Genomic DNA, 18,498 nt, shown 5'->3' on the forward strand with positions numbered 1-18,498 from the left:
TGAGCTGTTATAGTTTAAAGTCTAAGTGCTGATTGTGATTAAATGTGGACACCAAATGTCCCAAAACAACCAACATCTGGATCATACAGGGTGGTGTCTGTGTTCCAGTAGCCAGACCCACCTTGAGTTTAGTATAAATGTAATTTAACCTATAGAAAACTGCACATGTAGGCCATGTTTGGGCCAACCGTTCATCGTTATCCAACTTAGTTTACAGCACCTAGTGTTTGCCACTCATTTTAAGCGCAAAATAAAATAAATTTAAAAGAAATGCGTTGATTCCCTTACAACTGTGCGTCAGCAGGTCACAAATCCTCGGCAAATGTGGTATACTTCACCTAAGTGACTCTCTGTTAGTGCGAAACCAGGCCAAAGTTGGGTGAAATCGCTGCACTCTTTATTATTAGTTTGAAAAAAATAATAGGGTGTCATGATTTTACCCAAAAAAAGTCTCAGCACTGGAGAGAACATTGCCGAACTTTTAATTACCCTGCAAACTAAGCAGAGAAAGGAAAGCAGAGAAAAAGTCGGGGAATTTCCCTTTTTTCAACATCAAGCGTTTTGGGACGATAAATTATCTGTTAGCTTTCTCTTTTTTTCTGTAAAGACAGACGCGCCCCCCGTGCGTAAAAAAGGCAGGCTAAACCAAAACGTGCTTCCTCTGCGACTTACCTGCCAACAGCGAAGTGTATAGAAAGACAGACGGACAGATAGACAGGCATAAAGGGAGGCGGGCAGGTAAGGATCACTGGAGGCGGAAGAGCGAGCAGGTTATTCTTTCCTGTTAGTACTTTGTCCACAGTTTCTCCAGGTGTTCAGTTTACAACCTTCCTGCCTGCTTTTTCTTTTCTTTTTCCCCCCAAACGCGGTTTTTATTTATTATTTATAAAAGTGGCGAGCCGTCTGAAGAAGCATGGCAGAACATGGGAAGAAACTGATTCTGGTTGCGGTGGATATTCTGTGCGTCTTTGCCGGTAAGTGAAAACCCCCGTTCTGCCCTCCTCCTCCTGACAATATGGCTGAAAACGTGATTAGTTTCTGGACGTAGGTTATTGGCTGTGGTTTAATGTTCACTGGTGATTTTTGTATGGACGGAACAACAGCATAGTAAGTCCACATTAAAAGTTGAATGGCCTTCAAAGTGACGCACAGGGGATTGCACAACCGTACGCACAGGTCTGATTTATATATCTCTGGTAGATTACCCACATGTTGCTTCATGGGTCGCTGCAAGATTACAGAAACTTTTAACGCCCCTTTAAGATTTTACTCACGGATTCGGGAAAAACACCAGGACCATGACTGGCAGTGGTTTTAAAGTATGCAATACTGTTAAACTGTGCGAGTCGGTATCGGTCTCTACCTTGTTCGAACAAGCCAAGAATCTTTCCCAGGACTGAGTGTGAATGCTGCCTGGACTTCTGTTTATCTCTGGGTGTCACTGCACCGATTTCTTCACTGAAATGATCGGGGTTAAAATAAGACACGCGCTATCTCATATCACTGTCAGCCAGTTGGCGACAGTTCATGCACGTCAGTGTATGCGTGCGTGCATCTCTACCTTCCCTTGATTGCATTCATACTGCCAAGAAGTGCAGGGTTGTTCCTCCTTTTTTTTAAAAAAAAACAAAACTTAAGGTTAAGAGGAAAAGCAAAGATCAGTGTCACTGAATCTCTGTCTCTCTCTCTCTCTGACAGTTAAAATCCTGTCATGGGAACTGCTGAAAGGTGTGTTTATTTTTGCGTCTTCATGTGTGTATGTGAAGAGGGTGGGCTCCAGAGACTGAATATGCCAGTCTTGAAAGACTAGAACCAAAATGGCTTGTTGCAACTTGCTGTGATCTACCACAAGGGCACAAATCCATTAATGAAGCTGGTATCTTCCAGCTGTTGGTGTCACACCTCTCACAGTTTGTACCACATGGTGGAAGAAGAAATCTGGACACTGATGTTGAATTCTCATGATAGTAGATTTTTCTGGAGTGAAATATGAGGGAGCAACTGTGTGTGTGTGTGCGTGTGTGCGTGTGCTTTTTCAATGTATACATCCAATTGTGGACCCATCTGGTGGCTGAAAGGGAGGAATGATGATAATAATGATAACAACCATTCTGCATCCTGTGTGTGTGTGTGTTCGTGCGCGTGCCTTAAAGAAGTTCCTTGTAAAAAAAAAAAAAACCTGGTGGGGTGAGCTGGTGGATCTTATTTCATTATTTCGCCATAGTCTTTTTCTCTTTGGCTGAAGATCTTATAAACATGTAGAATGAACTTTTAAAACATTGAATCATTCTGTTGTGAAATCCCAGATGAAGCCTTTCTCAGGTCATAATTATTATGATTAATGCTGACCAAGGTTTCTATCATTTTCCCTTTTCTCCTGCTGACTAATCATGGTATAAGGATGATTAGTCAGGACTGTGAAAGTGATTATGAATTCACATGAAAACATGGTTATAAATCTGCAGTCGGTTCAGGACTAAATGCATATAAAATGTGGTGACTAAACTAATAACACACAAAGACTGTACTTCTCATGTATTTATTGAACACAAAATGAATAATCCCCCACCACAGTCCAGCCTGCAGAATATAAGTAAACCTTTAAAAACTAATTTATTAGAAACAACCTCAATTAGATATTTCCTCATAGGTGCTTGTGAGGCTCTCACAGTGAAGAGGAAGATTTTTTTTTTTTTCTTCCCACTACTCTCCTGAAAAAATAAACAGTGTTCAACATTCCTATGATTTACTGAGAAAAAGTCTTCCTTCAAATCAAGCCTCAACATTTTAGTAAAGGTCAGCATTCAGACTTGGTGTTCCCCATTCATTCATGTATTTCTTTTTAACCATTTTGTTGCTGCATTGACAGAAACCTGTAAATGGTGTTTATGCAATATTCAAAACAGCCTTAAAACATGATGCTCCCTCCACCATGCTTTAAAGCTAGGTTGAGGTATTGGTGTGTGTCAGATATTGTCTTGTGCATTTTCACCAAATAGTCCATCCTCCCTGTACTGCTTCATTTAACGTGCAAGTAGTAATTGGGACATGATTCAAACCAGAAAATGCGTTTATTTATACGGAAGGGAACCTTTCCAACATCAGTGTAATTCGACCTCAAATAGCCAGAAAAACAATGTTTTAAAATAATAATCAGTAAGATAGGATTCCCCGGCTCGCCTGTATTCATGTTTTCACAATAACAAAAATAGATAGTTTGTTCATCAAGATAACACTAACACTTGATCACCATGTCTTCAGTCTTCCATTCAAAAAAACAAAAATGTTTTTAAAATTACGTAATCTGCCATTGGTCTGCGAGTGACTGCAAGTGTAAACTACTATAATAAGGTTTCATCCTCTTAATTAACTTGATTATAGAGGGTTTTGAAGTGTGTGCATATGTGTAATAGCGTACATGTCCAAATTAACTGATAGGGGAGTAAACTAATCCATCTGAAGGAAATGCCTGAACTCACTGCTTTTATCACTGACACTGTTGTAATGTTGTCTCACTTAAAACACTGTTTGTACATGAAGAGGATCTCGAGTTGTAGCCTTTCCAGCTGCCCGTCAGCAAGACAGCAAGAGCTATCCCAGCTGTTGCTGACCAGCAGCTTTTAGCTATCTAGAAGTTGCTTCGGTGGTTCTAATCACTTTTCCCCCCTCTCTAAAACCAAAAGAATATCAAAACCCATTCACCGATTTCAGACTGAATCTGTTTCAGAAGCTTGAATACATCAATACACATCCAGTCAGTTCGCAAATAAAGGGGGAAAACCTAAGCTTTTGACCCCCTACAGTGAGGGGATCTGCTTTGTTATGCTGAGGAAGAATTTTGCTAGCATGATCTGGGTCCATCTAGTTGTCCCTTTTTAGAGGGAAAAGTCATTTCAAATCAATACGAAGATGTTCAGAGTGATCACCTTTACCCCATCATCAAACACTTCTGTCCTGCTGGGGGTGGACTCTTACTACTACTACTACAACAACAACAATGCCCCCACCCATCTGCTTAGTCATACTGATATCCTCCATATCGTTCAGCAGCTGAGAGGTTCTTAGCATCAAGAAGCTGATGAAAGCAGTTCATTTAAAAAAGTAGTTATTGCTGCCCATGAATTGGCAGTGGAATTTAAAGCCCATTATGCTATAGTGTGAAATGTGATTATTTGGGTTTGTTTTGCAGCAAAAGGATCTGGGCACCTTCAGTCATTGGGTCCACCATAAACCCCTCTGCATAGCAAAGTACTCTAGAGTCATCTATCACTATAGAAACTCTAGAGTGAGGCCATCTATCTGATAACTAAAGGCTTGCCCAAACTGGATCATTCAACAGGGCCCAAGCACAGCAGGAAAGCTACAACAGAGTGACTGAGCCATTGCAACACCTTGAGTCTTTTCCCTTTTCAAAGACCAGACCTTAACAAGACTGAAATACTGTGGGGAACCTTAAAATAGTGATGCACAGACTCCTCAAAAACCTCAAAGAACAGAAACAGCGTGGTAATAAAAAGTGTACCAAAATTCATACAGAAAATGATCACATCGCATTACTATGGCTAAAGGTGGTTTTACAAGTTACGTGGGGTGTACTTCACTTTTAAAATTTTGCTTCTGCATTTTAGCTCAGCTTTTGTTCAATAAGTAATCACCTAACATAAGTCGTGTATTGTTGTCTCATGTTGTTTGTTTGTTTTTTACCCAATTTTTAAATTATTCTTTTCGTAATGTCCAAGTATGTAAAACTTTACATTTGACAGAGGGTGTATTTTTCTTTTCTTTCAAAAACCATTGGAAACCCAAACTTATTCAGTTCCCTACCACATAAGACTTCAAGCAATGCAAAGACAGGGCAGATTTTTTAGTTTTTGTATCGATGACTTATGGTTTCATACCTAAATGTATCAGATGAAACTGAAAATGCTCATGTGATACCTTTAACACAAACTTACATTCTGTGTTTAATAAGCGTGAGCTATAAGGAACAGAAACTATACGTGCTTTTTGTTTCTAGGGTCCGAAGCATAGAAGAGCTGCAGTATTGCGGAAATGACAGCCAGTGACTGCCAACAGCTGTTTGGCTCGAGAGCTGTTATTTATATGCCATTTTTGACAATTTGTTGACATGTATGGGACACACACACAGTTGTGTTTTCATATCCTTGTGGGGACATCTAATTGACATAATGTGTTCCCTAGCCGCTTACCCTAACCATCAAAAATGAATGCCTAACCCTGACACTAAAACCACATTTTGAGTCTCAACCTGCCTTCAAACTCATGGGGACATGGATTTTGTCCCCATAAGAGCTGCCGGTCCCCACAAGTATAGTAAACTTCCAATTTTTGGTCCCCACAAAGATATGACAATGTTGTGTACAAAACACACACACACACACACACACACACACACACACACACACACACACACACACACTGTATCTGCTTCTGCCAAATGCATGTCAGAGTCAAGTGGGAAGTGCTGACCTCTGCTCTCTGACATTCCTGTGTGAAAATGGAAGCGAGATATGATTGTTGTGTTGGCATACATAGTACAGGCTGTGTGTGCGTAGTTACATTGTCCTCTGTGGTCGTTTCATAAAGGAAGAATTATTTCTGTGTGTGTGTGTGCGTGCGTGCGTGTGTGTGTGTGTGCAAGCATTCTATTAAAAGGTCAAAGCCACAGATCTGTAAGATGAGAGCTTTACGAGTGTGAACTAATAAACTATTGGCTTGGATATCATGCAAACTAAACTAAAAAGTGTAATGTAAATCAAACGCATGGTAAGAACAACCAATGGACAAAATTACCAGATTCTTATGAAGGTTTGTCCTATGGGCAACGAAATCTAATGGCGTAATTCATGCTCTGTACTCTTCTTTTTACAGACAAGTTTAAGCAAGAAAAGAGGTGATTTTTTTTTTTTTTTTTTTTTTTTTTTTTTTTAAAAAAAACAAAACGCTAAAAAAGCCACTAAAAACATGATCCAACATTATTGCACTTGAAATAACCCTATGAAGTGATATATTACAGGCTTTCCGTATGTGCTGTTCCTGGGAATTCAATCAGAAGATTAATCCCGCTTTTGTAGAAATGCACCGATTGTGAAATTGTGGGCTGATATCGATATGTTCAAATATTGGTATTTGGTACACATACAAGAGCCTGACTGATTTTTTTAAGACACCAATATTTGGTTATTTTAAAAATATAATATTCTGATATAGCCACTGATATATATCTTTTTTTCTTCTTTTTTTTTTTTTGTCTTTCAGGTGCAAACAGATATAACATGGCAATTGTTATGCGTGGTTATTTATTTACTTGTGTACCCTGTTGCTGTTGGTTTTTGGCCGGCAGGGAGCTGCAGAGCACCCTGTTTCACATGCCTCTTCTGCATGTTTACAATACATTTTCATTTATTGGCTGTTAAAAATGGCTAAAAGCAGACGATAATATTGGCCTGCTGATAAATCAGTTGGCTTCTAGTACATATTTTTTGTGTCTTTGAAGAATATCTGAAATATCTAAATGTGACTGAGCACAGGAAAAACTATATTTCAAACATTCAGCCAGCCAAAAACTGATAAATGATGTCCACTGACATTGTTGCAAATTAAACATTAATCAATCAGCCATATTGACCAATATCAGAATTTGGCCAATATGTATCATACATCCGTCACATGGCAGACAGTAAGTCTGGAGTCGATTTAATTTAGCACAAAGACTGGAAATGAGGGGAAACTGTCTAGCCTGACCCTGTCTAAAGGTAACAAAAGCAAAATTTTATCAGCTCTAAAACTCAAAACAGACAGTTTGCTATTTTCCTCTTCTTTTACAAAATAAAGCTTTTATCAGCCAGTGTTGTCTAGGACTTTCCCAGGAAAATCCCCAGCCTCACAGGAAGTGATCCACTTTCTCTGCAATTTCAGTTTTCCGGGTTTATGAAGAAAAAAAAACTGAATAATGCTGACTATTGCAGACAGAATGGATAAAAACATGAAAATGTTACAGCATTGGACTGCTGATTTCACACTGTTCTCTTGCTGTGCTGACTTCTTGGGAATGTATCGTAGAGAAAAGTAACAGCAATGAGAATTTGAAAAACTTGCCAATATAAACAAAAGTTAACAAGTTAAATATTGCTTTTAAGATCACCTCCACACAACCCCTGTTAGCTGACAAACCATGAGGTTACTCAGAAGGCTCACAGATCTCAGTCATCTGCTGAGATGTGCAGATACATGTTCACAAACGTTGCTGTTAGCTGTTAGCCGTTTGTGGTTCTGTTCCCAGCAAATGTCTCAGTAGTTCAGTTCTCAAGATGAGCCACAGTATGGGCTTCCGTCACTTATCTTGAATGCTAAATAACAGGAACATTTTCCCCTTCCTGCTGGGTCAGAGGTCAAGGGGAAGTTGTACTTGTGTCTGATCCCAAATTCCATTATGTTTATTTTCTCAAAGTAGAATCGGGGTGCATGCTCGCCAGAAGGGATTATGAAAGCCTAAAACAATACTGTCTCCTCTTCCTTTTTTTTGAATCTCCTGTGGTATTTTTTATTTTTTTTTTAACTAAAGGCAAAAGTTATCAGAAACTGTGTGTGTGTGTGTGTGTGTGTGTGTGTGTGTGTGTGTGTGTGTGTGTGTGTGTGCGCACCTCTTTTAGCAAAGAGATTTGAACAGTTATTACAGTGTTTGCAGCTGTAAAGGTTTATGGACAACATAAAACTCGACAGCTACATGTAAAATTTCGGAGTAGGATGATACAAACTTTCAGTCGACCAAATAACATTTTACTGCTATACTCAGATGGTTTCCTTTAGTTTAAAATAAAAAAGGAGGGAGAAGAGATCCAAAAAAAAGCAACGTTTTATGATCTTACATTCAAAACTGGGTACATTTTATGAGTAAAATGCTTTGTTTGCAGTTTAGTTTCACTTTCACATTAAAACAAAACAAAAACAAAACCTTGAGTTTACTTGAGTTTAAACATTAAAATAAAGAGGGAAATGGGTAACATGGAGATGAATGGAGGGGAAAAATTGAAGAAAAAACAAAAAAGCATAAAATGTTTAGGACAGCGCAACTTTATTGTTAAATATATGTTGCTGAAGTGCAACAAAACTGTACATAAAAGCTAACTTTTTTTGAAATGGGAGATGTTTGCGTTATGCTAAAATTAAATGGGGGATGTTTGATTATATAAAGTAGTAAGTAAGTAGAAGGAGCTAAAACCTGTATCTATTAAATTAACTGCTGGAATCGACGACGACCGCCCCAGTGCACGTTGGAGGTCACTGCCTGAAGAAGCCAACCATCATACACAAAAACCAGAGAGCTGATCCAGGGGCCACCAAAGTGGAGCATCTTCTCCACTTGACTATGCCAATGAAATTCTCTCCATAAGTTATGAACAGGAGTGACAAACAACAATCTTGATAGAGGCCAACTCCCACTGGGAACAAGTTTGACTAACATCTGAAAGCACCATATAATTTGTAAGGTATTTGCTTGAGAACCCTAATAGTCAGACAGTCTCCTATGAGCAAGCACTTTGCAACTGTAGGGAGGAATAACTCCCTTGTATGTCTGTTGGAACTGAGTCAGATATTTTTGTCCTCAAATACAGCTAAGCTATAAAATTAAGACTCAGGATCTCAAGATTTGCTGTGCATGTAAGAACAGAGTAGGTAATACTGTTGATTACTGGAAGTACATAAAGTGTATAAACCTCTTTACTAATGATTTCTCTTCCAAGTACCAAGAAAGGGGGGTTAAATTAAAGAAATGAGATTGGAACCAGTTACTGAAACTCCTTAAGACCGGTGTCATTTTTTTTTTATTGGACGCTAGAAGAAGCAGTGTATAAGGCCCAAGTGTAAATCAGTCTATAATGAGACGTTGCCTTGAAAGGGAGGCTCTCTTGGAGTCCTGAAAAGATCTCAAAATTGCACACAAAGAGGTGAAAAAGAACCCAGGAGTAAACACAAAACACTAATAAGCAGAAGCCTTTTTCACGTGTCCACTCTAAGAAAATTGTTGAAAATAATTACGTTAATTTAAAGACACCACAACCATTTAAATCCAAGAGTATCATATTTGATACATGGGTTTTTGAGACTTCTACATGAGTTTGCCCCCCCACCCCCTTTCCCCCACAAAAAAACCCCAAAAATTGCGACATGCTTTTATTTATTTATTTATTTTTAGAAATAAATTACAAAACAAATGCAGGATGCAGCAAACATGATGCAAATGAAAACTAATTTGCAAATTAATATAGGTCATCGGAAGAGTCGATAAACACACAAAAAAAAAGTGTTGCAAGGCATTTCAGGCTTGCAGCTGTGAAGCATGGTGGAGGCAGCATCATGGTTTGTGGGCATACTTTGCTTCCTTAGAGCTGGGATGCCTTGCAGTCATTGAGGAAACATCAATGACTTGAATTTCCAAGCTCTTTGATGGCATTTTAAAGGAAAAATTCAGGGAGGTAATCTATAGTCTGAAGCTTGGGAGAGGTTGGGTGAAGCAACAAGTAAATCAAGAGGCTGGAGTCCTGACGTCATGGTGCTGTCTTGAGGTATGTTCAAGCAAAACATACTGATGAATTGAAAGAGTTTTCTAGGCGTACTGGACAACAATTCATCTTTTTCACCGTGCTAGTTAAATAGGGAGCCAGAGGAAACGCCTACCGAAGGCATTCGCGTCTATAGAAGGTTCAACAAGTTATTCCAGACGGTTTAAATAAGACATTAAAAGCACATCTGTTTGGATTATTTTTCTAGTGACATTGTTTTTCTAACCACATTTTACGAGTAGCATTTCCTACCTCAAATGCAAGAGAAGCCATCTATGATGACAACCACACTCAATGTTGGTGCTTATTTTATTGAGGTTTAAAGTTTTGTGATAAGAATGTGGGTTGCTAAACCATACAAGTAACCATGTAATTAATAACTAGAAAGAAAACAAAAGGTTGTTAAGATCTTGAAGCGAGAAATGTCCTTTTACAGAATGAAGAATAAGAAATATAAAAATGTATTTAAACAATTCCTTTTAAGTATGCCTTACTTTTGCAAGTAGTTTTGGTGCATGAAAAATTGGATTTGGGATAAATTTGAGCTAGACTCTAGCATGGGAGGCCGCCCTGCCAGCACAAGCCTACAAAAACATGTCAGGCCTTCTGTAATAACAGAGCCAGTCCAGATAATAGTTTCACCCCCAGCAACTCGGAGCAAGTCTGACTTGGGTTTCCTCACCAAATCTGTTAAGCAAGCTGACCAGTGGTTTTAAAGATCATTGCTCAACACATCTCCACCCTGGCAATGCGTAAGCCACTGGAGATTTGTGTCAAACAAATAGTCTCTTATCTAAATGTTATCCTTATGCTCTGCAGAATAAACAGTGGCTTGGTTTGACTTCAAAGTGGAGCTGAAAGCATGCTTGACCTACAGGAACAATGAATATGAGCGAAGGGAGAACTTTCATGAAAATAATTTCTCCTTAATGAGGAAACTGCTTGTCATCAAATACTATTAGTGGCGCTTGTTCAGACTTGTAACAAATGACAAATCAGGCGTTAGGCTATTTAGCTCAGGGAGACTTAAAGTGTCCCTTATATGGTGACAAAGTAGGAGGCGTGGCAGACCAATAGGTGTTTAAAGAGATAGACAGAAGAACAAAACGTACATGGTGACATGAGCAATTCAGTGTTACGTTGTTAAAAATGGCCTACAAAAACAGTCACTTCAGTGACCTGCAATCGTTTTTTGTGTTACTAAACTGCAGCGGAGTTCGAGATTTGTCACAAAAAGCATAACTTAAATGGTCGAATTATCTTCACCCATATTTTTATAATCAGGTTAAAAGGTACTTTGACTTGTATGTGTTTGCTCTTTAAATTCCTTTTGTGTACTTTTCATTTATATATTTTAAGTCATATTTACTTGTACAGAACATGCCCCCCTGTGGTCTGTGTTTTCATCAACTGAATTGTACCTCATTTTGCGCAACCTTAGTATATATATTTACAGCTACAGATATGACGTTGTGGTGCCATGTAACAGGGTCCAGCAGCTTTATGGTATAATAGTAGTGATGCACCATAAGGATGTAGTTTTCCCTGGAAAAGGCACAGCCCAGTTTGGACAAACATTGTTCAAACTATGCATTTACTAGTAGAACAATAGCATCTTACCTGTTTTTTAAAATTTTCAGCTCTTCATCACACAATTCTTGAACATTTGGCCAACATATAATTGAAGTAATCACACAACACATAATACCTTCTTATCTGCAGACAGACCAATGTCCATCAGCAAGGCTGGTATTAGCCCATATATCAGTGTATCCCAGGGTTAATCTTATAAATAATGAAGATCTTAAAGTTTGTGGAAGTACCAAATCTGTCATGCTTTGGGGAAATGTGTATAAAAGATGCACAAAAATCATCACAAACAGAGCCACATTCAAGAACTGTATGAGCTGGCACCGGACAGGGGTAGTCGGGATGTGACACACATCCTCCCAAACAAGAATAAGACTACAACAAACAGCTGCAGAAGGGAGTCTAGATAATTTCCATCAAAGTTTATCTGTGCTTTTAATGTAATCTTATGTGAATTGTCAGGCCCATACAGTAGAGGAAGGAAGCAATCTGTCAGTGGCGAGCAGCTCCAAACCCATAAATATACAATAGTTTTTGAGCAAACAAACAGCATTTATCCATCTCTTGCTGTTATTATATTCAGCAGGAAGCTCTTGAAAACAGGAAAACGATTTAAGTGTTGTGGGGTAGAAAGTTTCTGACATTAGGCCTTTAAAGTGGGCTATTGTCCTGCTCTGATTTAGGAGACAGCTTTATGTCCTCCTGCAGATGCCCCACTCTTCGTCTTGTTTGCACAGACAGAAACTGCTGAAACCAGTTTTCTTTTTGTCCTTCGCAGCTCTTTATAGCTTTTATACATGTATGCATGGCTTGAAATAACCCATTTATATCTGTCGCTGGTGTGCATGAGCACGTGCGAATGTCTTGAAGTATGCAAGTGTGTGCCCCGCTCCAGTCGTCAGTTCCCAGGCCCCTCACATTGTGAACGCTGCCCTGGTGTCAAAGGTGTTGGCTGTGATGTCGCGTGTGTTGCCATGGTGACAGTCAGTTCCTCTAGTAAACGTGACTTGTAGAGGTGAAGCCGTTGCCACCGATGACAAATTCATTTACCACGTAGCGCCGCGGCTTGTGCGCAAAGCCAAAAGATGAGTCCGCCAGTGTGTTTTTAGCTGTTTCCTGAGTTGCACCTTCACTGTTCACACTTTAAGACTACAGTAGTAATTTTCCAGTCCCTGCAAGGGTTTGCAAAAGCTTGATGAAAACCCCTCTACAGCAACATGCATCACCCCAAACTAGCCACAGTTTCCATTTTTTTATTTTTGATATGGCTTTTTGATGTCCCCTATTTTCTTTTATCTGGCCAATGTGAAAACCATTTGTGTGACCGTAAGTCACCAGGAAATCATAATAACATGAGAAATTTCTCTTGTGGTGAGAAAAGTAATTGGATTTCTGGTGCAGATTTAGAACAACAGCAGACAATGGGGGATTTATTTCAGTATAAAAATGAGTGTGTGCTGTTCATACTTCCTGTTCTTTCTTGCAATTGCAAGGACATTTTCACTGGAGCAGTTTTCACACTTAAACTCAATACAATATCAGGAAAATGAAATTATTTAAAGTTATCCGTTTTCCACACGCAGCACCCAACAGGAAATGCGTCATTACTACTGGAAATACTTAAATGTGGTTTAAGTTCAGCACACGTGACTACAGATAATCACTGTGAATACAATGAACAAGTAATAGTGCTATCTCCACTGCATCATTTGAGTTAATACTGTTTTGAGCAGCAGAAAGCATACTGCAATTTTAAAACAAAGCTCAAGGTGTATTCTCTCTCTCCCCTTCCCCCCCTTTTCCAGCGGCTCTACCCTCAGCCATTCTCACATTGATGTTCAAGCCTTACCAGAGAGGAATCTACTGCGATGATCAGAGCATCCGTTATCCCTACAGGAGAGACACCATCTCTCATGGGACCATGGCTGCAGTCACCATCACCTGCTCCATAGTCATTGTAAGCCCATGTGTCTGATTTGGCTCAGCCCCTAGTTACTGAAAAATAAGACTAACCTCATGTCTTTCTACAGGCAATCTGCAAAGAATCTTATTTTCCAAATGATAAATCTTGGCCCCTTCCTTCCACAGATCACAACAGGAGAGGCCTACCTGGTGCACACCAATCGTCTGCGCTCCAATTCCCCATTCAACCAATACCTGTCAGCTCTCTACAAAGTGGTGGGCACCTACTTGTTTGGAGCTGCTATCAGCCAGTCGCTGACTGACTTGGCAAAGTTCACCATAGGCCGTCCTCGTCCAAACTTCATAGATGTGTGCAAGCCAGTGGTCTGTAATGGATACATGTTGGAGATCAAGTGCAACGGCAGCCACCGCAATGTGACTGAATCCAGGTGGACACTTTACGACACCTATCAGATTTGTTATACAGTGCAGTGCAAAGAGCTAGAAGTAAATGGATGATTTGAAAAATGCCATGAATTTTCATCCCTTTGGATGTGTGAGCTCCTCAACCTATTTCTAAGGCTGAGCCCAGCCACTGTACGGAGGAAACTCATTTTGTCAGCTTGTATTACTCTTTGAGTCATAACCGGGATTTCATTCTGGCTGGGAAGCAGATGGACTGGTAAATCGAAAGCTTTGCCTTTCGGCTTAGCTTATTATTTCTTTATTACTGCTGAGGCCGCTTCAGTCCTCAATCCATTTTCCCATCACTCATGAATAAGATCCCAAGATGCATCCTGGTTTGAGGCAGCCTCTCTCTCAAAACCCCAACTTACTGACAGCTTAGTTTAAAATCTTTGAGATCTGCTCTCTCCATGGCCTGATTTACCAAGTTTGACTTTATCAGTTTTATAGCTGAAAAACTATTTAGATTAGCAATAACAGGTTTAATTTCATCTCGTCAGTGAAATATAATATAATCAAGAGCCTAAGCTGACGTTTACAAACTAATTAACAAGGATATCGCTACGTCATGAAATTCATATTTGAAAATCTCTCATTTGTAATTCTTCTGCATTTAGTTTTTAATATAAAACTCGAATATCTCTTTGGTTTCTGCTGGAGTGTTGGAGTGTCCACACTAATGTATACATGAGGAAGTGGATGCTATCAGTTTTATCAGGTTATTTTAAATAGACTGCAACGTGCATGTTTCCATTTCCTGGATGACTGTTTATTTGTTTAGTTTGGACGTAATACCAGAAATAAAAATATTCAAAAATGTAGGCTGCAGATTGCCCAAACTGTTAAGATTGTTTTACCTTAGATTAAATGGTAAACAAACTGATAAGTAGGCCTAGTTTTAATGCTGGTTCCCATTCATATTCACTGAAAACCATTACTAATGCTGCCATTTTGCTCCCTAGGTTATCGTTCTACTCCGGACACTCGTCCTTCGGGATGTACTGCATGATCTTCCTGTCGGTGAGTGTGTCCTCATAGCGTGAGACTTTCTGCAGCTCTGAAATGGCTGTTTACCAAAAAACACACACACGACTAAGCCAAACAGGAGAATGTGGTCGACACAGACAACAAAACACCATTGTTGCTATACCACACGTGGCACAATGGCCGGAAGGTGACAGATTTAATGGTTTGATCCCTGTTAGGGGTTTTCAGGAGTGAATTATGAGCTGCTCAAACTCCACAGGAATCAGCATTCTGCATTGGGGGGGGGGGGCTGGATAAAGTGGGACAAATTTTAGATTTAAAAAAATTGTATAAATATTTTTTAAGGGGGGAAAGTCAGGATATTTGCTATAGGTAAATGGCTCCGATCTTAACCTTAATCTTGTATTCTTTTTTCCCACAAAAAAATTGGTTCTTTAATGTGCGCAACCTTCGAGCTGAATTCGAATCTGTACTTTTGTGTGTAAAGCTCTATGTCCAGGCCCGGATGCAGGGGAAATGGACGAGACTGGTTCGACCCACCATCCAGTTCTTCCTGGTGTCGTTCTCTCTGTATGTGGGATACACGCGCGTCTCTGACTACAAACACCACCCGGGCGACGTCGTGGTGGGACTGCTGCAGGGCGCTCTCATCGCTGTGCTCACAGTGAGTGCATTTCTGCGTCACGTTTATTGATGTTTATCATTAAAGCTGAGGACATTTATACGATTATATAAGGTGAAAACTGAAATCCTCTATTTTTAAAGTGTTGATAAACATATTTTTCCACTTTTGAATCATTACTTCTGAATCCAAAGGCTGGCTGAGCAGCCTCTTCCTAAAGTAAAATGGTGTAGATTGACAAGTACAAAGACCTAATGAGGGATTTTGGTGAGTTTTGCCAGCTTTCAGGTTGGCAAAGAAGTAGTGGGACCCACTTCTTAGAGCTTGACTGAGTTTCTTGGACTTTCCCACTGTTCTGAGTATTGATCAGTCCAATGCAGGGGTGGGCAACTCCAGGCCTCGATTGCCAGTGTCCTGCAGGTTTTAGATCTCACCCTGGATCAACACACCTGAATCAAATGATTAGTTCATTATCAGGCCTCTGGAGAACTTTAAGACATGTTGAGGAGGTAATTTAGCAATTTGAATCAGCTGTGTTGGATCAAGGACACATCTAAAACCTGCAGGACACTCGAGGCCTGGAGTTGTCTACCCCTGGTCCAATGAATGCAGCTGAATGCAGCAGAGCCTTTTAATGATGGCAGAGAGGAACAACCACTTGCAGTTAATCGTGATTGCCAGGGAGAGGCGAGAGCTCTTGACCTTGTTAAGACATTGTAGAACCAAGGGGGGAAAAAATCCAAACTAAAATTTAATTTCTGCAACCATCTTTAATGACTTTTTTAAAGCCATTAAAGATGTACCCTGGAAAAAGTTCAAGTAGCTTAGCTTGCACAACATCATGATCATCCCTGTAAGAATGGGCTGCAAATGACAATGGTTCATGCCATAAATGTGACTTACATTTGGAGGAGCCTCTGTACTTGGGAATAGCACCTGGCTATTGCAAAGAACACCTATTGGCGTTTTGAGGCTATAACTGTTAATTGTGTGTTTGTGACTTTACTCTGTGGTATAATATGAAGCTGAATACCAACATCTAAAAGGTATAATTTAGACTGACTGCTGAACTAGTCATTTACAGTGTAAAGCAGTAGCGTCAGCTGTAAGCAATGCTAACGCTTCTAGCCTATAATTGTTACTGTTTGTTCCCAAAGGTCCGATATGTGTCTGATTTCTTCAAGCAGCGCCCTCCAGTTTCTGAGCCGCAAACACCAGAGACTGAACAACTCGAATGTAAACCGAGGCCTTCAGATTCAGAACACAGAAATCACAGCTACAGCGGATCAGTATGAGCGCACCACCCTACAGCTACTCTCACCGGCCCGGCCCCCGCACTCTATAACAGCAGCTCCGTTATCAAAGAACGTGCACAGAAGAAAAAACAACGAAAGCAGCAGAGCACAGTCTGCTATTAGATCTCCCTAACACTTTCACAGCTATGAAAACTCCAGGGCCTCTATAAGTTTGTGTTTGTATGCTGCAAAGATGTGATTGAGTTGTTGTTTTTTTTATGTTTTATAATGAGTGGGTTTTGTGTGAGTTCATTTTTTTCATTATGTTCATTTTTTTAAATTTTCTTAATTATTTCTTGCAGAAAGATTCAGATTTGTCTGAGAAATTGATGCTGTGAGTCAAACTTAAGAGTGACTGACAGTTGAAGAGATCGGTCCGATTTCAATTCCAAAGATTTTGTTCTGCCCTTGAATGGAAGAACCGATCCTTGGAGGCTGAATAATGTTATACACTTTGCTACAGTCTGATAAGACTGTTGATGTTTTACCTACTCTCGAGCTCGACTGCCTCTTTGTGACACCCATTAGTTTTTTTTTTTTGTTTTTTTTCTACAGACATCTCTTTATTGTCTTTAAAAGATATGCAAGTGTAATTATGGAGTGCTTCCACTGACATAATATACATACAGGATGATTTGTAGCACTAACACTTTTTTTAAAAAAAAAAACTTCTATATCTAATAAATTGTGCAATTTTTTTTTTTTTTTTCAAGAATGTATGACCACTAATTTACTGAAGTTATGGCGATATTGTTCCTTCTGTCACTTTTTCTCAGACTTGAAAGGGACGGCCAAGGACAAATGGAGATGTTCCTGAGGCATCTTCATCCTATAACCTTCCTCTTTTGATACAAAGTAAATACACCTTCATGGACCTTTTCCTTCCCCATTTATAACAACGTGTGTAACCTATTGTGAAATTGTACATAATATAATCACTTACTTCCTTTAGCCTTCAGGGTGTTTTACAGTTTTCCATAAATACTTGCCAGCATATTCACCTTCCGTGTGTGATTATTTTATCAGCATGAAGAAAGACATGCAAAGCAGTCTTTTGTGTGGATTCCCACAGAGAGAATGCCTTCTTTTTCGTTATTTCCATTGAGCTATTCTCTGCTGCGTTCTTAGCGAAAGCTCTGTACAACACAGTGACGCAGGGTTCAAGTCAGAACCTGCAGCTCACGGCCCTTTCTACCAGAGGAATGAAGCTGGTGAGCCAGTGCATGAAACAGGAAGTTGTTTGGGTTTTTCCCCCCCTTTGTTAGCAATTATTCATAAATTGTCATAAGCAAAGAATCTTTATTACAAAACCATGTTTAGCGTCATTTCAGCTAAATTGTACAAAAGGTTCCCACTTGCCCTTAGAAGGTAGTCTGATAGTTTTGATTTCATTATCCCGGCTGAGCCGTTATGATTTCACATCCATGCCAGTACACTGTCAATTAGATTTATGGTGCACACAGTAATTAAAAATCCACAAATATTTCTCCAGAGACTGGTTAGGCTACATGATATGCTAAATCTACTTGTTCACTCAAATGCTGCTTTAAAGAGATTTGGGGGATTCTGATTAGAAACAAAAATCAGTTGTTTGGCATCAAACTCAGAAATGGCTCAACTACAGCTACAGGGGTACTAAGTCTGGATAGAGATGTTGCAGATTAACTTTCTAATACATTGTCTAAGTAGCTTGGAAAGGAAAAAAAAAAAAAAAAAAAAAGCATCTGGACTTCTTTAAGTTGTTTGAAGACATTTCACTTCTCATCTGAGAAGCTGCTTCAGTTCTAAGGTCAAATGGTGATGAGTCCCAGATTTAAGCCCTATGGGAGTGCCCCCCCCCCAAGAGGGACATGGACCCCCTATTGATCGTCTACCTAATCACACGAGCCAAGGTGTGAAAACGGGTGTAGGTCACCATCAGCCAAGGTTTCAGATGAACTCATTGTGAAACCTAGCCCCACCCTATCACGTGATTTCCTGAGGTCAAAGGACTCTTGTTTTATGGATTTCAAGTCTATTGTAATTGAATCATTTGCTCTTTTATACAACCAGC

At 39.6% G+C, this 18,498-nt stretch overlaps 1 protein-coding gene across 1 annotated transcript; it reads left to right on the forward strand.

The window, feature by feature from the left end:
• The first annotated feature begins 651 nt into the window (after positions 1-651).
• On the forward strand, positions 652-17,180 carry LOC146365870 (phospholipid phosphatase 2-like). The gene is made up of 6 exons (XM_084914650.1): positions 652-974; positions 12,980-13,131; positions 13,263-13,525; positions 14,504-14,561; positions 15,016-15,192; positions 16,308-17,180. The coding sequence occupies exons 1-6, from the start codon at positions 914-916 to the stop codon at positions 16,443-16,445; spliced, it is 849 nt and encodes a 282-aa protein (XP_084770776.1). The 5' UTR covers positions 652-913; the 3' UTR covers positions 16,446-17,180.
• The last annotated feature ends 1,318 nt before the right edge of the window (positions 17,181-18,498 follow it).

The sequence above is a fragment of the Perissodus microlepis genome, chromosome 19 (assembly GCF_051167445.1).
Source record: "Perissodus microlepis isolate ML-2025 ecotype Zambia chromosome 19, ASM5116744v1, whole genome shotgun sequence".
In the NCBI taxonomy this organism is placed as follows: Eukaryota; Metazoa; Chordata; class Actinopteri; order Cichliformes; family Cichlidae; genus Perissodus; species Perissodus microlepis.

Bases quoted from the DNA above. Each gene is read 5' to 3' on its own strand.
- LOC146365870 (XM_084914650.1), top strand. From the start codon at position 914: ATGGCAGAACATGGGAAGAAACTGATTCTGGTTGCGGTGGATATTCTG. The intron at 975-12,979 runs GTAAGTGAAAAC...CCCCTTTTCCAG, and splicing joins TATTCTGTGCGTCTTTGCCG to CGGCTCTACCCTCAGCCATT. The intron at 15,193-16,307 runs GTGAGTGCATTT...TTGTTCCCAAAG, and splicing joins CTCTCATCGCTGTGCTCACA to GTCCGATATGTGTCTGATTT.